This window comes from Nilaparvata lugens, chromosome 12, assembly GCF_014356525.2.
Source record: "Nilaparvata lugens isolate BPH chromosome 12, ASM1435652v1, whole genome shotgun sequence".
Taxonomy (NCBI): Eukaryota; Metazoa; Arthropoda; class Insecta; order Hemiptera; family Delphacidae; genus Nilaparvata; species Nilaparvata lugens.
The window spans coordinates 21,412,069-21,435,370 of NC_052515.1; the positions used below are offsets into that span (position 1 = coordinate 21,412,069).

General features: G+C 35.5%; 1 protein-coding gene across 1 annotated transcript in view; it reads right to left on the minus strand.

Annotated features, from left to right (window-relative positions):
- LOC111056515 (ankyrin repeat and SAM domain-containing protein 1A) overlaps positions 1-23,302 on the minus strand; it is a 128,200-nt gene that overhangs the window by 93,157 nt on the left and 11,741 nt on the right. The window contains 1 exon segment of the mRNA XM_039439129.1: positions 3,046-3,191. Within this exon segment, the coding sequence (XP_039295063.1) occupies positions 3,046-3,191 (146 nt within the window).

Consider the following 23,302-nt stretch of genomic DNA (forward strand, 5'->3'; position numbering starts at 1 on the left):
ATTTATGAATATACAACAGTAGGCTCTTGACATACAACTGGCGAATATCGAGAACGTTGAACTCGTCATATATTAGTGCAGTTGGGGTACGGACGGGTTTTTTTAAAGCAATTTTTATAATTAGTTTTTGAGTTATCAATAACGGAGATAGAATTGTTTTATAAGCACCCCCATAAGCTAAAATCCCAGCAACTATTAACGATTGGACATATGCAAAGTATACATTCCTAAGTTCATCTTTAGATAAAAACTGACGTAAGTTGAGAAAAATGTAAATGGATTTACGTATTTTAATTTTTCAGATAGGCAATGTGAACTGACCAGTTAAGTTTTTCATCAATCATAATTCCCAAATACTTGTAAGAACTCACTCTCTCAATACAATCGCACTGACACTGATTGTTATCTGGATTCCCACAAGAATGTAACATTAACGTGTCAACAGAAGGCTCATGATTTTTCCGTAAAGAAATTTCCATGAATTTGATTTTTTTATATTAAGCGTCAAAATATTATCATCAAACCACGCCTTCAAAAGGTGGAGATCACGAGAAGCCTTTTGATACATTTCTTCCTTATTCACCCCGGTTACATGCAGAGCTGTATCATCAGCAAATAGGAACAGGTTACCGTCAAGTGGCAATTTAGCTAAGTTGTTTATATAAATCAGGAATAAGTAGATATATAGTAGATTTATATAATAGAATAAGTAGATATCCCATGGTATAGGGCGTTTATGTCGCAACTTCTACTCTTATCCCAAGCCGATAGTTCACGTAGTTCTTTCCCATGCAGCTGTGTGACGCTGGTAGTCTCTCAAATTGAGCCGTTCATACACTCTCACCCCAATAAAACAGTAAACATTGACAATAATCGACAGTAGTCGGCTTGAGATAACAGTAAAAGTTGCGACATAAATTCCCTATACCATGGGATATCTACTTACGCTATTGTTTCTCTATGGTAGAAACAAGTGACAAGTCAAAGAATCGGCAAGGCTGTTCTCTTATTTTTCTCCACTGCCATTATAATGTGGACCTCACTATAGAATTTTAGTTCAACTTTTTTGGAGAATGTGACCCTAAGAAACATTTTTGAGGCCCATATGCACAATCGGTTGAAACGGAGACAGATCAACTGTTGGTTTAAACCAACAAATTTCAAGAAATGCAACTATACCGTCTATAATCCTTCCAGTACATTCATATAATTGGTTGGTGCATATAGTCTGCAATGAAACTTGGAATAAAATATCGAGATCTAATACATAGAAATCTATTTTCTAGTTGCTAAAACATATTTTGGTTGGATTGATAGGGCAATATTACCTTCCATACTGTGCGGCGAGATCTAGGGCACTCTCGTGGCGGGCATTTCTGATAGTGGGATCACAGCAGTGCTCGAGCAGCTCGTTGACAACAGCCGTGTGCCCATATTGGGCCGCACAGTGTAGAGCTGTCTCGTTGTCCTTAGTCTGCCAAAACACACAGAAAACGAGCGAAAATTAGATAGGAAAAGGTGGTAAAAAACATGGGGAAGTGGAAGAATTGATCACTGGGAGTTGAAACACACACGAATCGAACTAAATATTGGTTAGAAGTTGATAGAAAACAAGAAAAGTACGAATTAATTTATTAACTTGTTGCCCATTAACCTGTTTAGAATCATACTTATCTCCAATGAGACACTCTTCCACTTCTTACTCTACTCTACTTCTTTTGCTGAGGGTGATGCCATATGAGCCTTAGGCTTGTGCGTGGGAAACACTGGGACTGGGAGTCAGTCGAAACTCACAGGATTTAAAGAAAATTAGAAATTAATTGATGGATGAAAAGATTGGAGGCAGGGCTTTGTGAGTTTGTGCTGAGGGGAGGAGGAGGAGAAGGATTTGATGGAGAATTGAATTGAATCACTGCCTTTATTAAAAACCTAGGAGGGCGAAGTTAGGGCGCAGCCGGCCCTCTCTTAGAAGAAGGAAGAGAGGGAGGAGGAGGAAGAAGAGAGGAAGAGGAGAAGGAGGAAGATGATGAGGTGGAAGAGGAGAAAGAAGAGAAGAATGAGAGGAGCAAAAGGAAAAGAAGTGGGAGATGGAGATAAGATGAAAGGAGAAGGAGGAAAAGGAAGAAGAGAAGTAGCTGGAGAAGAATATGGAAGAGCGAGAGAAGAAGGAGGTTGGGATCAAAGAGGAAAAGAGAAAGGAGGAGGAAGAGGAAGAGGACGAGAAGTAGGAGCAGGAGGGGATGAAAGAGCAAGAGGAGGAGAAGGAGAAGGAAGATGTGGTGGAAGTGGAGGAGGAGAAGGAGAATATGGTAGAACATGAGAAGAAAGAGGAGGAGATGGATATATGGGAGATGAAAGGGGGGAAAGAGGAAAGAAGAAGCGGAAGAGGAGAATGAGGAGATTGATTAAAAGGAGGAAGACGAGGAGCAGATAGAAGTGAATGAATGACAAGAGCTGACAGAGAAAAGGAGAAAGAGGGGATATATGAGAATATATGAATATATGAGAAGAGAAAAGATTCTAAAACAAGCAGAAATGTTTATTGTTGAGGGTGATTCTATCACACATTTTTCGATAAAGTAAAAGTAAATGGGGAATTCATTTACTTTCGATACAGATCCATTCATTTTTAAATGTTGAATATTAGTAGCTTACTTTCTTCACTTTCAATACACTTATTTTCTTCTGGGTAGCTGATTTTGTTCTAGTAGAATTGCTAAATTTTTATTTAGGACCATGAAGACAAACAATTTGATAAGTCTCGAAGAGAAGTTGAATCTGATATGATTAAGTTGGGATATTCTTCTCTCAATTTATTTTTAAAGAATCATCATAATGGACCTGGAAGGCCCTAATTAATCACAATGTTTCTCCGAAAAAGTTTGAAATAAAAGAAAACTGACCCAATAAAACTTGACTCAAGTTTGTGGAGTTCTACATTGAAATTGATCTGAATTTTGTTGTGATAAGACTCGAAGAATAATATAGCAATCTATTTTCTAGTTGCTAAAACATATTTTGGTTGGATTGATAGGGCAATATTACCTTCCATACTGTGCGGCGAGATCTAGGGCACTCTCGTGGCGGGCATTTCTGATAGTGGGATCACAGCAGTGCTCGAGCAGCTCGTTGACAACAGCCGTGTGCCCATATTGGGCCGCACAGTGTAGAGCTGTCTCGTTGTCCTTAGTCTGCCAAAACACACAGAAAACGAGCGAAAATTAGATAGGAAAAGGTGGTAAAAAACATGGGGAAGTGGAAGAATTGATCACTGGGAGTTGAAACACACACGAATCGAACTAAATATTGGTTAGAAGTTGATAGAAAACAAGAAAAGTACGAATTAATTTATTAACTTGTTGCCCATTAACCTGTTTAGAATCATACTTATCTCCAATGAGACACTCTTCCACTTCTTACTCTACTCTACTTCTTTTGCTGAGGGTGATGCCATATGAGCCTTAGGCTTGTGCGTGGGAAACACTGGGACTGGGAGTCAGTCGAAACTCACAGAATTGAACGAGAATTAGAAATTAATTGATGGATGAAAAGATTAGAGGCAGGGCTTTGTGAGTTTGGGCTGAGGGGAGGAGGAGGAGAAGGATTTGATGGAGAATTGAATTGAATCACTGCCTTTATTAAAAACCTAGGAGGGCGAAGTTAGGGCGCAGCCGGCCCTCTCTTAGAAGAAGGAAGAGAGGGAGGAGGAGGAAGAAGAGAGGAAGAGGAGAAGGAGGAAGATGATGAGGTGGAAGAGGAGAAAGAAGAGAAGAATGAGAGGAGCAAAAGGAAAAGAAGTGGGAGATGGAGATAAGATGAAAGGAGAAGGAGGAAAAGGAAGAAGAGAAGTAGCTGGAGAAGAATATGGAAGAGCGAGAGAAGAAGGAGGTTGGGATCAAAGAGGAAAAGAGAAAGGAGGAGGAAGAGGAAGAGGACGAGAAGTAGGAGCAGGAGGGGATGAAAGAGCAAGAGGAGGAGAAGGAGAAGGAAGATGTGGTGGAAGTGGAGGAGGAGAAGGAGAATATGGTAGAACATGAGAAGAAAGAGGAGGAGATGGATATATGGGAGATGAAAGGGGGGAAAGAGGAAAGAAGAAGCGGAAGAGGAGAATGAGGAGATTGATTAAAAGGAGGAAGACGAGGAGCAGATAGAAGTGAATGAATGACAAGAGCTGACAGAGAAAGAGGAGAAAGAGGGGATATATGAGAATATATGAATATATGAGGAGAGAAAAGATTCTCAAACAAGCAGAAATGTTTATTGTTGAGGGTGATTCTATCACACATTTTTCGATAAAGTAAAAGTAAATGGGGAATTCATTTACTTTCGATACAGATCCATTCATTTTTAAATGTTGAATATTAGTAGCTTACTTTCTTCACTTTCAATACACTTATTTTCTTCTGGGTAGCTGATTTTGTTCTAGTAGAATTGCTAAATTTTTATTTAGGACCATGAAGACAAACAATTTGATAAGTCTCGAAGAGAAGTTGAATCTGATATGATTAAGTTGGGATATTCTTCTCTCAATTTTATTTTTAAAGAATCATCATAATGGACCTGGAAGGCCCTAATTAATCACAATGTTTCTCCGAAAAAGTTTGAAATAAAAGAAAACTGACCCAATAAAACTTGACTCAAGTTTGTGGAGTTCTACATTGAAATTGATCTGAATTTTGTTGTGATAAGACTCGAAGAATAATATAGCAAGTATGTGCATAAAAATTGTACCTAGGATTAACCTTGAACTATAGCAACCTTAGTTCACTCCTCAACAATCCCTTCAACCCAATAAAGCTTGACTCATAAGTTTGTGGAGTTCTACATTGAAATTGATCTGAATTTTGTTGTGATAAGACTCGAAGAATAATATAGCAAGTATGTGCATAAAAATTGTACCTAGGATTAACCTTGAACTATAGCAACCTTAGTTTACTCCTCAACAATCCCTTCAACCCAATAAAGCTTGACTCATAAGTTTGTGGAGTTCTACATTGAAATTGATCTGAATTTTGTTGTGATAAGACTCGAAGAATAATGTAGCAAGTATGTGCATAAAAATTGTACCTAGGATTAACCTTGAACTATAGCAACCTTAGTTCACTCCTCAACAATCCCTTCAACCCAATAAAGCTTGACTCATAAGTTTGTGGAGTTCTATATTGAAATTGATCTGAATTTTGTTGTGATAAGACTCAAAGAATGATATAGCAAGTATGTGCATAAAAATTGTACCTAGGAATAACCTTGAACTATAGCAACCTTAGTTCACTCCTCAACAATCCCTTCAACCCAATAAAGCTTGACTCATAAGTTTGTGGAGTTCTACATTGAAATTGATCTCAATTTTGTTGTGATAAGACTCGAAGAATAATATAGCAAGTATGTACATAAAAATTGTACCTAGGAATAACCATGAACTATAGCAACCTTAAGCTCACCAATCCCTACATAATTCCTCTCCTACAAACCCTTGACATCCCCCTCCCCACAAACCCACGTCTTGAAACCCCAACACGCATAACAGAAGACTGACTTCTGTTGCGGCTGATCGACCATATCTGAGGCTAAACAGGCAAACAGAGGTCACATACGACACACCCTTTGGGCCCAAACCCACGGTCAACATGTCAAGAAACTGGCCTGGCCACATCACATATGTGGGGTCAGCACCAACCCCACCAAGCTCTATTAATTCGCTAATTATAAGTCATCTTCGCCATGCTTTATACCCTGTTGTTTACATTAGAATTGGAACCGTTTTTGGCGTGAGCCTGTGAGTTGTGTAATTCTGAATGATTAAATAAATTATGCTACTACCCTTCCAAGAGTCAGAAGTTAGTATAATAATTATAGGCGTTGAATAAAAATATAAGGCGTTTTTCACGCCTTTGTGGGTGATCTGTTTCTTCGTCTGTTTGTTTGGTTTGTATGGGGGGAACGTCACTTATGGGGGGCGGGAAGGGTTTCTTGGGTTTCTAGGGGGTGGCATAGGGAAAGGGGGGGATAAATGTAGTTTCATTCTCAGGGGGGGGGGTTTAGTGTCACTATTATTGAAATGTGAACAAGCTTAACCGATCTATGCAAGTACTGCGAAATATTTATATATGCCTATTCCTACCTTAGACTCATTCTCGCACACAGGCAGTAATGCCTCTGCGAGAGTAAATACTTCTTAATATATATTTGTATATCGCTGTCATTTCTGTGGTGCTGACATTGTCTTATTTTATTGTAAAGTGTATTCTTATTTTATGATGTAGGCTACCACTGTGATTGCTTGTACGACTTATGAAATAAATAACTTTTTGAATTGAATTGAATTGAATTCCGGAGTAAAGACAAGATCTATAGGGGTTATTTTACTTGATAATTATTTGTCTAATATCCAATGAAACTTTCAATAGTTCAATAGAACTAAGGACTTCTGTTACTACAAATATTGACCAAAGAACTAAATAGCAGACGAAAATATGGAGTATGATGGAAGAGAAAAGGAGGTTAAATTTCTATAAAATCTTCCGTCTATAGGGGTAATGAAAACAAAACGTTAGAATTGATTTGTGTTCACTGGCTGTAGAGAGAAGGTTTATCATCAGAGAGAGGTAGAATTTTTTATATTAATTATTTTATATTCCAGATAAGGACTGAACTGTAGTCTCCAGTCACGAAACAAGACAAAAACTAATTTTCCTCAAAAATAACAAGACGTACAATGTATTTCCATACAGTGCATACTGAATTTCTAAATTTCTTCCAGGCCTTGGATATAATTGCCTTTAAGGCATTTATATATTTTCAGGGTCTTGAGAATATTCTTTTTAAGTGGTGAGATAACAGGGAATGCCTTAGTTTTCTCAAACAAATTGAGAGATAGAAATTTGGTTGTTCTTGCAAATCCTTCATGTGAAGCCTTCAAACGGTTTTACGATTAAAGTGCTTGCTCTAAATTCCTTTAATAAGTTACCTCTACATATCACATCCACAGGCTCACTGGTAACATTTTTGAAGAAATTGAAGCGCTTTCTATTCAATTTCGATTTTGATGAGATTTTGGAGTTCTTTTTCACATGAATTCATTTCTTTTTTATATTCTTTTGGGAATTTCTACAATTGCTTCCTACGTTTCAAACATTTTTTCTGTCACAGGATTTTTATTAATTTTCTCATGAATATATTATTATTGAATGAAAAAGACTAAGAAATTGTCAAAAAACCACTGATTTATTGATAATTGGAAAGACCGGTTTCGGTTATTACACCATTGTCAATCTCTGATAAACTGAAAAAAAAAATATTACTTTAGTTCATATATTAATATATATATTCTCGAATTCTTCTCAATTTATTTTCCTAGATTAGTATTATACTTTTTGGTTTCTACAAATATTGTTCACTCCTTTCAATTCGTTTTCTGTAAATAGACAAAGAGTATCTGTTGAAAAACATTTTTTTGAGGCTTCTGTCTCTTGCAAAGTCAAAATAGTTTAATTTTCAGAGTAGGTAACTTCAACTCAGCTAATAGCTTATGAAGTACCTTAGTCATAACTCTGACGTTACCATAATGTTTTTGTTAGTTTGAATTATTTTCATTTATATAAATAGAATTAGAAGATAATATTTTATTATATATTTTAGTTTGTTATTTTTTCAAAATTATTGTACTGATTTGTTAAGTTCATTCATTTTGTTTGTAAATTGTCAGTGTTATGAAAAAATCCAATTTTCAATTTCAAATACTGTCATTGTTATTTAAAGTATTCATTTCAAAAACACTTCCCAGTCATCCAATTTAATCACGAAGACATTGTTTGTTTTATAGTTGGAAGATAATTGATGATTCATTACAAGAGAATTCTAGAAGAATTCGAATTGATGTAGATAGTGGAAAAGGGATTGACGTGAAGGAAGTGAACAGCAAATACAGTAGATTAGATAGAATAGAATATATGAATAGATCAATAAATCATCGGATAGAATATGTTTAAATGAATTTAAAACACGAGACACACTATGCAATCACATTCAAGTGATGGAATCTATCCAAAAGCATAAGCTTACGATTACCCAGCATGATTTTGCAAGCCCTGTTCTAAAAGAATCATTGGATGGAGTTTCAACTAATTTAAACAGGATTGAACAACTGTTTTTGGGATAGTATAATTGAAGAGAAATACAAAAATACGATCTACCAAGACGGGGAGAAGAATTGTACCTAGGATTAACCTTGAACTATAGCAACCTTAGTTTACTCCTCAACAATCCCTTCAACCCAATAAAGCTTGACTCATAAGTTTGTGGAGTTCTACATTGAAATTGATCTGAATTTTGTTGTGATAAGACTCGAAGAATAATGTAGCAAGTATGTGCATAAAAATTGTACCTAGGATTAACCTTGAACTATAGCAACCTTAGTTCACTCCTCAACAATCCCTTCAACCCAATAAAGCTTGACTCATAAGTTTGTGGAGTTCTATATTGAAATTGATCTGAATTTTGTTGTGATAAGACTCAAAGAATGATATAGCAAGTATGTGCATAAAAATTGTACCTAGGAATAACCTTGAACTATAGCAACCTTAGTTCACTCCTCAACAATCCCTTCAACCCAATAAAGCTTGACTCATAAGTTTGTGGAGTTCTACATTGAAATTGATCTCAATTTTGTTGTGATAAGACTCGAAGAATAATATAGCAAGTATGTACATAAAAATTGTACCTAGGAATAACCATGAACTATAGCAACCTTAAGCTCACCAATCCCTACATAATTCCTCTCCTACAAACCCTTGACATCCCCCTCCCCACAAACCCACGTCTTGAAACCCCAACACGCATAACAGAAGACTGACTTCTGTTGCGGCTGATCGACCATATCTGAGGCTAAACAGGCAAACAGAGGTCACATACGACACACCCTTTGGGCCCAAACCCACGGTCAACATGTCAAGAAACTGGCCTGGCCACATCACATATGTGGGGTCAGCACCAACCCCACCAAGCTCTATTAATTCGCTAATTATAAGTCATCTTCGCCATGCTTTATACCCTGTTGTTTACATTAGAATTGGAACCGTTTTTGGCGTGAGCCTGTGAGTTGTGTAATTCTGAATGATTAAATAAATTATGCTACTACCCTTCCAAGAGTCAGAAGTTAGTATAATAATTATAGGCGTTGAATAAAAATATAAGGCGTTTTTCACGCCTTTGTGGGTGATCTGTTTCTTCGTCTGTTTGTTTGGTTTGTATGGGGGGAACGTCACTTATGGGGGGCGGGAAGGGGTTTCTTGGGTTTCTAGGGGGTGGCATAGGGAAAGGGGGGGAGAAATGTAGTTTCATTCTCAGGGGGGGGGGGTTTAGTGTCACTATTATTGAAATGTCAACAAGCTTAACCGATCTATGCAAGTACTGCGAAATATTTATATATGCCTATTCCTACCTTAGACTCATTCTCGCACACAGGCAGTAATGCCTCTGCGAGAGTAAATACTTCTTAATATATATTTGTATATCGCTGTCATTTCTGTGGTGCTGACATTGTCTTATTTTTATTGTAAAGTGTATTCTTATTTTATGATGTAGGCTACCACTGTGATTGCTTGTACGACTTATGAAATAAATAACTTTTTGAATTGAATTGAATTGAATTCCGGAGTAAAGACAAGATCTATAGGGGTTATTTTACTTGATAATTATTTGTCTAATATCCAATGAAACTTTCAATAGTTCAATAGAACTAAGGACTTCTGTTACTACAAATATTGACCAAAGAACTAAATAGCAGACGAAAATATGGAGTATGATGGAAGAGAAAAGGAGGTTAAATTTCTATAAAATCTTCCGTCTATAGGGGTAATGAAAACAAAACGTTAGAATTGATTTGTGTTCACTGGCTGTAGAGAGAAGGTTTATCATCAGAGAGAGGTAGAATTTTTTATATTAATTATTTTATATTCCAGATAAGGACTGAACTGTAGTCTCCAGTCACGAAACAAGACAAAAACTAATTTTCCTCAAAAATAACAAGACGTACAATGTATTTCCATACAGTGCATACTGAATTTCTAAATTTCTTCCAGGCCTTGGATATAATTGCCTTTAAGGCATTATATATTTTCAGGGTCTTGAGAATATTCTTTTTAAGTGGTGAGATAACAGGGAATGCCTTAGTTTTCTCAAACAAATTGAGAGATAGAAATTTGGTTGTTCTTGCAAATCCTTCATGTGAAGCCTTCAAACGGTTTTACGATTAAAGTGCTTGCTCTAAATTCCTTTAATAAGTTACCTCTACATATCACATCCACAGGCTCACTGGTAACATTTTTGAAGAAATTGAAGCGCTTTCTATTCAATTTCGATTTTGATGAGATTTTGGAGTTCTTTTTCACATGAATTCATTTCTTTTTTATATTCTTTTGGGAATTTCTACAATTGCTTCCTACGTTTCAAACATTTTTTCTGTCACAGGATTTTTATTAATTTTCTCATGAATATATTATTATTGAATGAAAAAGACTAAGAAATTGTCAAAAAACCACTGATTTATTGATAATTGGAAAGACCGGTTTCGGTTATTACACCATTGTCAATCTCTGATAAACTGAAAAAAAAATATTACTTTAGTTCATATATTAATATATATATTCTCGAATTCTTCTCAATTTATTTTCCTAGATTAGTATTATACTTTTTGGTTTCTACAAATATTGTTCACTCCTTTCAATTCGTTTTCTGTAAATAGACAAAGAGTATCTGTTGAAAAACATTTTTTTGAGGCTTCTGTCTCTTGCAAAGTCAAAATAGTTTAATTTTCAGAGTAGGTAACTTCAACTCAGCTAATAGCTTATGAAGTACCTTAGTCATAACTCTGACGTTACCATAATGTTTTTGTTAGTTTTGAATTATTTTCATTTATATAAATAGAATTAGAAGATAATATTTTATTATATATTTTAGTTTGTTATTTTTTCAAAATTATTGTACTGATTTGTTAAGTTCATTCATTTTGTTTGTAAATTGTCAGTGTTATGAAAAAATCCAATTTTCAATTTCAAATACTGTCATTGTTATTTAAAGTATTCATTTCAAAAACACTTCCCAGTCATCCAATTTAATCACGAAGACATTATTTGTTTTATAGTTGGAAGATAATTGATGATTCATTACAAGAGAATTCTAGAAGAATTCGAATTGATGTAGATAGTGGAAAAGGGATTGACGTGAAGGAAGTGAACAGCAAATACAGTAGATTAGATAGAATAGAATATATGAATAGATCAATAAATCATCGGATAGAATATGTTTAAATGAATTTAAAACACGAGACACACTATGCAATCACATTCAAGTGATGGAATCTATCCAAAAGCATAAGCTTACGATTACCCAGCATGATTTTGCAAGCCCTGTTCTAAAAGAATCATTGGATGGAGTTTCAACTAATTTAAACAGGATTGAACAACTGTTTTTGGGATAGTATAATTGAAGAGAAATACAAAAATACGATCTACCAAGACGGGGAGAAGAATACTACTGGATAACTGGCGAAGCAGTGATGATTGATTTCATAACTCAGTATTAAGCCGTGTCCACACTGAACAAATGTTCGACAAACAATACAAACATGTTTGTAGAAAAAGTTTTGACAAATTTTTTTATGTTTGACAAACAATGTTTGCCCGTGGCCAGTGTGGACGCGTCACCAAACAAAATATTTGTAAGTGGGAAGAACAGGTTTTATGTTTTACAACTGTCAAAACTGAAAATGTTTTGAAAAACAGTAATTTTTTGTTTGACAAACAATGATTGTTCAAACTTTAAAAATGTTTGTCCCTGAGCTCCTCAACAAACATGTTTGCCGAACATGTATGTCGAACATTTGTTCAGTGTGGACACGGCTTAAGACAACATTGGCCAACATTTACTTTATATCAAAATTTGGAAGGGAAATGGTACAGGTTCAGCCTAGTTTTTCCTCCATGGTCATAATTATTTATTATGATTACAGTGTTTTGTACATTAAACAAAAAAAATAAGATCTTATCACAGATAGGGAAAAAACGTAGTCAAGCAAATCATAATATGGTATTGGTTACATGTGAGAAAATCAATTCTACAGGAGTGAATGAAAGCAAACAATCTTGAGATGAAGATACCATGTTTGTAATCCTGATCCAAGATTATTTCAACAAGGAACACCTCAAACTCTATTTGTGCCGGTTGCACAAAACCCGGTTAAATTTTAACCTTGATTAATATCACGAGAACCAATCAGAGAAGGCCTTTTTTATAAGACGGCTTCTCTGATTTGTTCTTGTAGAATTAATCACGGTTAAAAATTTAACCGGCTTTTGTGCAACCGGGCCTTAGTCTGATCACATCTGCTACACCTCAAACTGTCAGCATTGGTTGAATGAGAAGCATCGATGTTATTTATAAGGAATTCTGACAATTTTAAGTGAACCTCACTAAGAAGGCCAATAAGCGTGATCATCATTGACGGCGGCTAGGAATAATCCTCATTTACGGTTGCGGTGAGGCATCTGAGTGCCTCAGAGATGTTCATTGAGGTCCTCGCACGTGTAAAGGAATCAGTGAGGACCAAGGAGCCCTGTGATGATCCCTCAAACGTCAGGAAATCAGTGAGGGAATCATTACATCCTACAGAAATCACTGAGTATCCAGTAGATGTCACTAAGAAACCACTGAGTTGCTTCAGAGGACACCCAACGTCTAGATTACCTAACCAGAGCTCACCACCTGGAATTAACTAACCTGTGGTTAACTATAGATGGCAGGCATCTAGATTAGCTAACCATGAATCCTAACGTGGAGTTAGCTAACCTATGGTTAACTAGGGAAACCAGAAGAGTGGGCTCTGAAGGCCAATGACCCAATAAGAGCTTGTGATTGGCTGATGAATTCCGGAATCAACCAATCAGAAGGTGAGTTGTGATTATTTGGGTGTGCTAATGAGCTGGCAGCTTAATTAGTTCGAGTGAGTGGTTTGATTTGAGGCAATCACACCAAATCCAACCAATGGATGTGAATTAACAGTCAATCATGTTATAGAAAGCCAAAATACATTGTAATTATGTCTTCCTATCCTCACCAGGTCCCCAAATACCCTCCCATCAATAAAACCCTTCTTGTCATTATGCATAAACATTTCAGAAGGGAACATTCAAATTCCAACACAATGAATAAGCGATTATAATTAAGTTGTGATAAATCATTTTCCTGAACTAAATTTATGAAACTTTCAAATAATTGTGATAAAAAAGATGGATTGTGTCTATAAAATTATAATTACATTGCGATAAATCATTTTGTGATAAAAAAGATGGATTGTGTCTATAAAATTATAATTACGTTGTGATAAATCATTTTCCTGAACTAAATTTATGAAACTTTCAAATAATTGTGATAAAAAAGATAGATTGTGTCTATAAAATTATAATTACATTGCGATAAATCATTTTCCTGAACTAAATTTATGAAACTTTCAAATAATTGTGATAAAAAAGATGGATTGTGTCTATAAAATTATAATCACGTTGTGATAAATCATTTTCCTGAACTAAATTTATGAAACTTTCAAATAATTGTGATAAAGAAAAGATGGATTGTGTCTATAAAACTGTCAATAAATTTGGGTAAAATAGTATATTTTATTAATAATGATAACATTTTAATTATGACATATATATTAACCTTTTTCGGACTATGTGTAATCTCATCTAAATTTGTAATATGTAATATGGTGTAAGCAATAATCGAGTGTGTTGAATACATATTATTATATTGATTCATGCATGGTCTTATATCCATTTATTGCCTCAATACTAAATACTAAATATTATATCTAAATAATCAACTGTATTAAGAAAGTATTGGTAATAGTGTGTTTCTTAAACTAAAATCATAACAAGTGTATTTCATTTGAGAGACAGAAACAATTGGAAAAATGGTCGTTAATTAGAAATGAGAAATGGTGCAAAATTAGACAAATAAACAGCTACAACGATGATACTATGATACCCAGTCGAAATGTGTTTATAAGGTCCATTATATTATCAATGAGTGTTTTCATCCAATTCCTCAATTTCAACTGACAAGAGATGGGTTTCAAATTATTTATATTCTAATCCACTCAGTAAAATTTGTAATGTTATCGAATGTAAAACTGCTGTAGTAGAGAGAAGAGCAATTTAAAATAATAATTGAAGAAAGAAGACAGCAATTATTAAACAACATTAGTTACACTTCAACTTCAGAAAAAAAATTTTGAGCAGATAAATCTAGTTAAGGGGGACAGTCACAACAAAGAGAACATACATCATTAGAATACAATAGAAAACTACTGTAGTTGAAAACAGTATACCCAACAGAAATCATTATAATTGGCGAGAAGAGACTGCAAGCAAACGATTGTATTAAAGTGGGAGGGAAGAAGAGAATCACCCAATTTGACTGATTAAGTTTACGGCAAGCTGAATGTGCACACAATAATTGAGGGGATGGCAGAATTGGGGAGGACACAACAACTAGATTGAGAAGAGAATAGGAAAGAGAGGAGGGTAGACGAAGAGGAGAAGAAGATGAAGAGGAGAAGGAGAGGAAAAAGAGGACTGAGAAGAAGGAGAGGGATAAGAGGGAGGAGAGAAAGTGACTGTGACAACAGTTCAGACTATAATGATGATTATCACTACAGTATATCAACTGTCACCAGCTTTGGACATCCGAAAAGTTTTCGAATTAATCAAGGGACACATCATCAGCCGTGAAGGGAGAGCAACGTAGAGCAAGAGGGTGGAGAGGATCATGTATGGAAGGGGAGACCGAATGGTGGATAATGAAGTTTTATTTAAATCATAAACTTATGATATTATCATCATAAAATTCATAAATAATCATGAAGTTATTATCTGTCACAAACGTTTTGAATAAAATTGGGAGTTTAAGAGTTTAGATTCATATTTCTTACTTCTTTTTCTTTCTTCGTTTCATTGTAAGTGGGTAAGATATGTTCCGCAAATCTTGTAAACAACTATTTATTTATTTATTTTATTTGCAATGCAAATGACACTAATGTAATAACATTGGCAGATAAAATAATAGGGTAGGCCTAGTCCTTGTGCTATTTTTTCCAAATTTATAGGTGACAAAGTCCAAGATAAGGTAAGAATTTCACGTGTACAATTTTTATAAAATTTTAGTCCATAATAAACATTAAAACTATAAATTTTGAATTTATATGGATTGAATTAATAAATTGATTAGAAATATTCTCTCAATTACCACTTGTAATGCTGTCGAAACAACAGTTCAGTGGAAAAACAGTTTTACAGTTCAGTGAAAAAGTTGGATCATTATAATTGCAAAAAGAAGGTTTTCCGGAGAAGGAACAAGTGGGAAAAACATCAAATTCAGACTTGGATTATAACAACCACCTAACTTTTTGAAAAATTGAAAGGACGATACCTTCTACCTGGAAAAATTAAAAGGACGATACCGTTTACCTGAATCAATCACAGAAAATGCTGGAATTTATTTCCAGTATAACTTATACTGATTTCTATTCCCAGAATTATCAATTTTGATATTAAATTTAGAAACATAATATATTTTTAAATTGAATACAATTATTCTATTGATTGACGCTGACAGGTGATGGAGAGTGCATGAATGTTGAGATACATCGCAATAATGTGAGGGAGATAATAAGGAAGAAGTGTGAACAGGGTTCGAGACCCCAAAAACTCACCAATTTTCGGGACAATCTGGGAAATAGAGAGAGATGTATAGTGAACCGGTGTAGATGACAGGAGTCCCCTCCCCCCTCCTACCACCAAACTTTCACCCTCAAGAATGACAGTAACAGCAAACACAACATCTACAACAACGACAGGAGACAGGGAGGGGTCAGAGAACACAAATTATCTGACATTTCCAATTTCACCTCTTCACTTGGACTCTCACCCTTAAAAATATACCCATTTCCCACTACAATTCACCACATAGAAATACTTTCACAATACTTTCATGTAGTATCATTATAGATCTTTTGTAGAAAATATTTAAAATATTATGTTAAATAATAACATTGATATGGTATAATAAGTTAAAATATTTTCAAGTTTTAAATAAAGGGTACTACAAGTTGTTATATTGTTTTTATTAACTTCAGTAGAAGGTACAAGAGTGTGCTATCGGAATTGTCACATATCTTCCAACATGATAATTATCGTACATGAACTTGGAGTTTCAGCACAATTGGCATGATGACATTGTTTGGACTTTTTATTTAGAATTCAGCTTCTAATCATTTGATTTTTTCAGCTAACTACATAAGAAAGAATAGTGAGCTTTACTCATATTTAAAAGCAAGGCATTATTATTATTCTACAAAACTTCTTCTTCTTCTTCTCCTTCTTCTTCTATTCATAAAAATAACCTTAGAATACCTCCTGAAACATGTCCCACAACTGAAACCACTTCAGCCAACAATCAGCCTCCTCCCCCTTATAATTTTAATCATTCCCTCTTCCCTATTTGAGAGAGAATTAAGAAATAGAAGACGTTTTGTGCAATTACCCGTTTTTTTCTTTTCCAACTATTATATTTTTTATATATTAAATAAATAAATAAGTACATAAATAACACACTTTCGTCCCTACATACAACACACACCCTCAAATTACCCCTTTGCTAAACCCCTCCATAAATATGGTACCTTCCAAAACTCACCACAACCAACCAGCAACAGTGTTAGAGACAGTGTCCATTTCAGTTCCACACCACAGAGCATTTCTGTCTCCTAAATCCATGACTGTTCTTCCACATCAGCACACACATATCTATCAATATAACTTGTTAATCTAACTGAGATGGTTAACTTAACAATCTAGGGATGGTTTTGGATATTTGTATACCATCCTGCTAACAACAGCTGACTCTAACTTAGCTAACCTCAGTTTCAGGATCACAACTCTGACACCAACATTGCTGCCTCCTTCTCCTTCTTCTTATTTTACTCCTCCTTCCAATTATAAATATCCTATTCCTTCATTATCTATACCACCATCTTCTATACCTTCATTTTCTATACCTCCATCTTCTACACCTTCATTATCTATACCTCCATCTTCTATACCTTCATTTTCTATACCTTCATTTTCTAAACCTCCATCTTCTACACCTTCATTTTCTATACCTCCATCTTCTATACCTTCATTTTCTATACCTTCATTTTCTATACCTCCATCTTCTACACCTTCATTTTCTATACCTCCATCTTCTACACCTTCATTATCTATACCTCCATCTTCTACACCTTCATTTTCTATACCTCCATCTTCTACACCTTCATTTTCTATACCTCCATCTTCTACACCTTCATTTTCTATACCTCCATCTTCTATACCTCCATCTTCTATATCTTCATTATCTATACCTCCATCTTCTACACCTTCAATTTCTATACCTCCATCTTCTATACCTCCATCTTCTATATCTTCATTTTCTATACCTCCATCTTCTACACCTTCATTATCTATACCTCCATTTTCTATACCTTCATTCTCTATACCTCCATCTTCTACACCTTCATTATCTATACCTCCATTTTCTATACCTTCATTCTCTATACCTCCATCTTCTATACCTATATTTTCTACTCCTCCAACTTTTAACCCTCTTCATACTACAACAAATGCTCTTTCTCCTTCTTGGAAGCAGACCATGAAGAGCTTAACCGGAGAAGTATCTTTTAGATGCCTATATGACATCATGATACTTTTGCAACCGAGAAAATTATGTAAGAGGAAAAGGAATGAGAGATTAAGAAGCAGAGAAAATAGATGAAAGTGAAAAGTAGAGAAAAGAGATGGAAGTGGAAAAAAATAAATTTTATTCTCAGTAAACAAAGTGAACAAGTACAAACAAAAAAGAAAACATAGCTTCTGTGAAATCTGTACAATTATGCATTTACAATAATATAATTTCTAAATTTGCTGAGAAAGACACTCCCGAGAAAAAGGAATGATAAATGAAAAATTGAAGGAGGAGGCAGAAGAATAAGAAGGGAAGAGAGAATGAGGAAGAAATAATATGAACCAGGGGATTGAAAGAGATGAGTATTGATTAGTTTATAATGGAGAATGCGGAAGAGATAAGGGACAATAATGAGGAGAATTGATAAGAGAGCTAAGGAGGAGAAAGAGCTATAATGTTGAGACAAAAATAGGACGAGAAGCAGGAAGAAGAAACAGGAGAACACTATGAAAAGTCTAAAATTGCAATATAAGTATTGAAAGATGACGAAGCCGAACAAGGAGGTAGAGAAAATGCACAGAAAAAGAACAACAATGAATAATTATTGTAAGGCGAAGGAGGAATAGAGAGGAACGCTAATAAATAATACCGGAAGAATATTTAAAAAGAGAAGAAGAACGGAGAGGTGCAAATCAGAGGAAGATTTGGAGAAGTATGAGAAGAGAGTAGAAAATGAGTTGAAGGAGAGGAAGAAGATGTCAGCCAAAAAAAGAGAGAGAAAGAAGGAGAGAACAATACTGAAGTGGATGGGAAGTAGAGAAAGTAGATTAGATTTAACAATGTTTTCAAAGAGGAAGAATTTTGTATTGATAATATCAACGTCTTATTCATCCAATTATGGAGAAATAATAAAAGATATCTCACCATACAATCAATTTACAAAGAAAATGATCACATACTACTTATCACAATGAAAGTATTTAAAAATGGATTATTGACAACATTTATCAGCACGATAAGGCTTAAAAACACATGACAAAATTACGAAAAAATAAACAATTAAATGAAAAAAGGATAGAAAGGAGTCAACCAGAAATTAAGGGTGAGGAAGCAGGGTGGAGGAATAAGGAAGTACAGTAGATAGACAGTACAGTGTATTAAGTTAAACAATGTTTTGAAAGAGGAAGCAAACAATAATTGAGAAGTTACGGAAAACTGGAAGAAATATACTGGAACAGAAGTGGGAGGAATAGGAGAAATTAATAGAAGATGTGGGGAAGGAGGAGGAGCAGGAGGAGGAGGAAGAGGCGAAGGAGGAGGATCAGGAGGAGGAGAAGGACGATATAGAAGAAATATGAGAAGAGGAATGGAAAAAGGAGGAGGAGGAGGAGGAGGAAGAGGAGGAGGAGGAGGAGGAGGAGGAGGAGGAGGAGGAGGAGGAGGAGGAGGAGGAGGAGGAGGAGGAGGAGGAGGAGGGCATGGAGGAGGAGGGCATGGAGGAGGGAAATGAAGAACAGAGAATAATAAGAGAGGAAGAACAGAGAGAAAGAGTAGGAAGAACAGAAAAGAATAAGAGAGGAAGAGAAGAAAGAACAGAGAAGAATGAGAGAGGAAGAACAGAGAACAGGAGAAGGAAGAACAGAGAACAGGAGAAGGAAGAACAGAAAAGAATGAGAGAGGAAGAACTGAGAGAAAGAGAAGGAAGAACTGGAGAAGAATAAGGGAGAAAGAACAGAGAGAAAGAGAAGGAAGAACAGAGAAGAATGAGAGAGGAGGAGAAGGAAGAACAGTGAAGAATGAGAGAGGAAGAACAGAGAGAAAGAGAAGGAAGAACAGAGAAGAATGAGAGAGGAAGAACAGAGAACAGGAGAAGGAAGAACAGAGAACAGGAGAAGGAAGAACAGAGAAGAATAAGAGAGGAAGAACAGAGAGAAAGAGATGGAAAACAGAGAAGAATAAGAGAGGAAGAGAAGGAAGAACAGAAAAGAATGAGAGAGGAAGAACACAGGAGAATAAGAGAGGAAGAGAAGGAAGAACAGAAAAGAATGAGAGAGGAAGAACGGAGAGGAGGAGAAGGAAGAACAGAGAAGAATGAGAGAGGAAGAACAGAGAACAGGAGAAGGAAGAACAGAAAAGAATAAGAGAGGAAGAACAGAGAGAAAGAGATGGAAAACAGAGAAGAATTAGAGAGGAAGAGAAGGAAGAACAGCGAAGAATGAGAGAGGAAGAACAGAGAAGAATAAGAGAGGAGGAGAAGTGAGAACAGAGAAGAATAAGAGAGGAAGAACAGAGAGAAAGAGAAGGAAGAACAGAGAAGAATAAGAGAGGAGGAGAAGTGAGAACAGAGAATAATAAGAGGAGGAAGAACAGAGAAGAATGAGAGAGGAGGAGAAGGAAGAACAGAGAAGAAGAAGTGAACACAAAACCACCCACCCCCAACCAACATCCTCTAGCTCCCACCAACCCATCACGGGGACACCCTGTAGATGACACTCGACCCCCACCCAACGAACAGTAGAACATTAGAGCAGCCACCGAGACCAGGAGAAAAGTTTCCACTCGACTGGCACTACTACTCTGTGTCATGATCACTGTTATAGGTTAGTGAATAAATAGGCAAACCAATTACACGCTCACTACCCATCCCTTCGGAGAGCTCTCCCTGGGCTAGCCCTCACCCTGACCCCTACAGTAGTTAACGAATATTGGCCAAATTGCCCTTTTTATGGCCCAGGAGTATGAATTGTGTTTGGTCTTTGATACAAAGAAAACTTAGGGAAGTCTAGGTCGTTAACTGGTTAGAAGGTGTGGAGCGTTTTTTAACGGCTTCACACATGTAGAGTGAATCTTGTACTAAATCAACGGTGTTGAGGTTATAAATTTTGTAACTGCGTGCGTGGACGCTAAGTGTACACCAGACTGATTGATTCACTACAAGATTCAATACAATTGTCGGAATCGCAGGAGGCCTAAACGCTCGCTCACCCTTGATTCTTCTTATGACAGATTGTATGGTGATGAAATTTTTATAAGTAGTGTAGCGGACGCTAAACACTGAATACGGATACCTTAAAATTATTACCTGTGAAGAATGAGCATACAAAATCATACAGGTCAAGCAAAAATCCCGATGTAGATAATTTACGGGACTGCGTCTCTAATAAGTTCTGAAGGATTAAAATACGGTACTTGGATCAAATATCGTTCAGAATATACTTCGAGAACAGAGTCTTGTCGGGTTTTAAGCTCTATTGTAGGAAATTATATGATCTCTGGCTGCATCTGCTGTACTGTTGATATATTCGCTCCTAAGTCGAGGTTGGTAACAGATAAAAGCTGATATATGAGCAGGTAAGGACAAAGAATAAATATCTCGATCTGACCCCACTCACTACATCCACTTAGACCTGTTCCAATATCCAGCTTAAAATTGTGTTTGGTCTTTGATACAAAGAAAACTTAGGGAAGTCTAGGTCGTTAACTGGTTAGAAGGTGTGGAGCGTTTTTTAACGGCTTCACACATGTAGAGTGAATCTTGTACTAAATCAACGGTGTTGAGGTTATAAATTTTGTAACTGCGTGCGTGGACGCTAAGTGTACACCAGACTGATTGATTCACTACAAGATTCAATACAATTGTCGGAATCGCAGGAGGCCTAAACGCTCGCTCACCCTTGATTCTTCTTATGACAGATTGTATGGTGATGAAATTTTTATAAGTAGTGTAGCGGACGCTAAACACTGAATACGGATACCTTAAAATTATTACCTGTGAAGAATGAGCATACAAAATCATACAGGTCAAGCAAAAATCCCGATGTAGATAATTTACGGGACTGCGTCTCTAATAAGTTCTGAAGGATTAAAATACGGTACTTGGATCAAATATCGTTCAGAATATACTTCGAGAACAGAGTCTTGTCGGGTTTTAAGCTCTATTGTAGGAAATTATATGATCTCTGGCTGCATCTGCTGTACTGTTGATATATTCGCTCCTAAGTCGAGGTTGGTAACAGATAAAAGCTGATATATGAGCAGGTAAGGACAAAGAATAAATATCTCGATCTGACCCCACTCACTACATCCACTTAGACCTGTTCCAATATCCAGCTTAATTCAATTATTTCAATGATCGTATTCGATCGGTTCTTGATGATATAGAACGTATCAGACACAATAATTGACAGGCTTAAGAAATAATCGAACTCAGAAAACGAATTAACAAAATTGAAATATATTGTAATAAAATATATGATCTCACAGTGCAGATTCAGAATATGATTTACAGATTGAAAGTGGTTTAACATTAACAAGAATGATTAGCAGTTTTCTTGTACTTGCATGATACCATGCATGATCCGACAGAATTTTACAATTGATAAAAGTTAACAGTTTTGAAAAAATAGTGAAAAATGAATAAAAAAATGTTTTTTAAAATTGTTCGGGGTCGTGGTTCTGGCAGCGGAGGATAGTTAATCAACTACAAGTTCTTATAAATTCTAGGCTCTTAATAACTAATAAGCGCTTGTCGGCGTGGCCAATAATTTAACGAAGAAAATTTTATATTTTTTTGCACTGAAATACTTTCGAAGCGTAGATTGGGGCCCCTTTAAACTTATAACTCACGTGAAATTCCTTGGCGGTCGTGGTTTTCTTCTTTAGATCAAAATCGTTTGGTCGGCAGCAATCCAGGCTTCGGTCTCGGCACGTGGGGAATTTAAATTTAAATATCTCCTTCACCAAATTAATTAAGGGATGATTCAACTTTAAACTTTTAATTTATCGATTGATGAAAATAGATTTACAAATAACAAATAGATTAGCCTAAAATATTGGCTCACAAATAGAACATATAAAATCGAACGAAAATCTTACAAATAGGTCTTGGTAACTATAACGAGATCTGAACGGTGAGGATTTCAAAAGGGAAGTGCTGTCTTTTCTCTAAGCTTCTTGGCTAGAACCTTTCTTCTGAGAATCTCGGTGTAATAAATTTGCATAAAAATTTGCCATTGGTAGAACGATTGTGACGTAGACGTGACGTCAGTGGCAAGCAATAGAATATAATTCCTTTAATTACAATAATAATTCAATTTATATAATTCTTAAAATTGCTTAATCTTCTAGACATAGTTCCTCTCATACAATGTACATGTGCTAGTGTATATGATAAGGCAGGTTTGTTGTCTGATAATAGATTAACATGTGTTGCTTTCAAACGATCACCTTTTTGGTGCTATTTCTATGCACTATGATTGGCTTAGGCTTGCCAAAGAGATTTAATCACCATGTGGTTCAGTTGAAGTAATAGTTAATAAATTAATATTCTTATACAATTTTTATTATGTTTGAGACTGTTATAATTAATTTCTGCCGTTTTATCAATAATATAATGTTCATGCTATGACCTAGTTAGTTACAATAATACTTGACATTATAATATAATTTTTTAAATAATAAATAATTTCAACAATAATACATACATTTTATTTTTTATTCGAAATTCTTGGTCCTTTATTGATAGTTT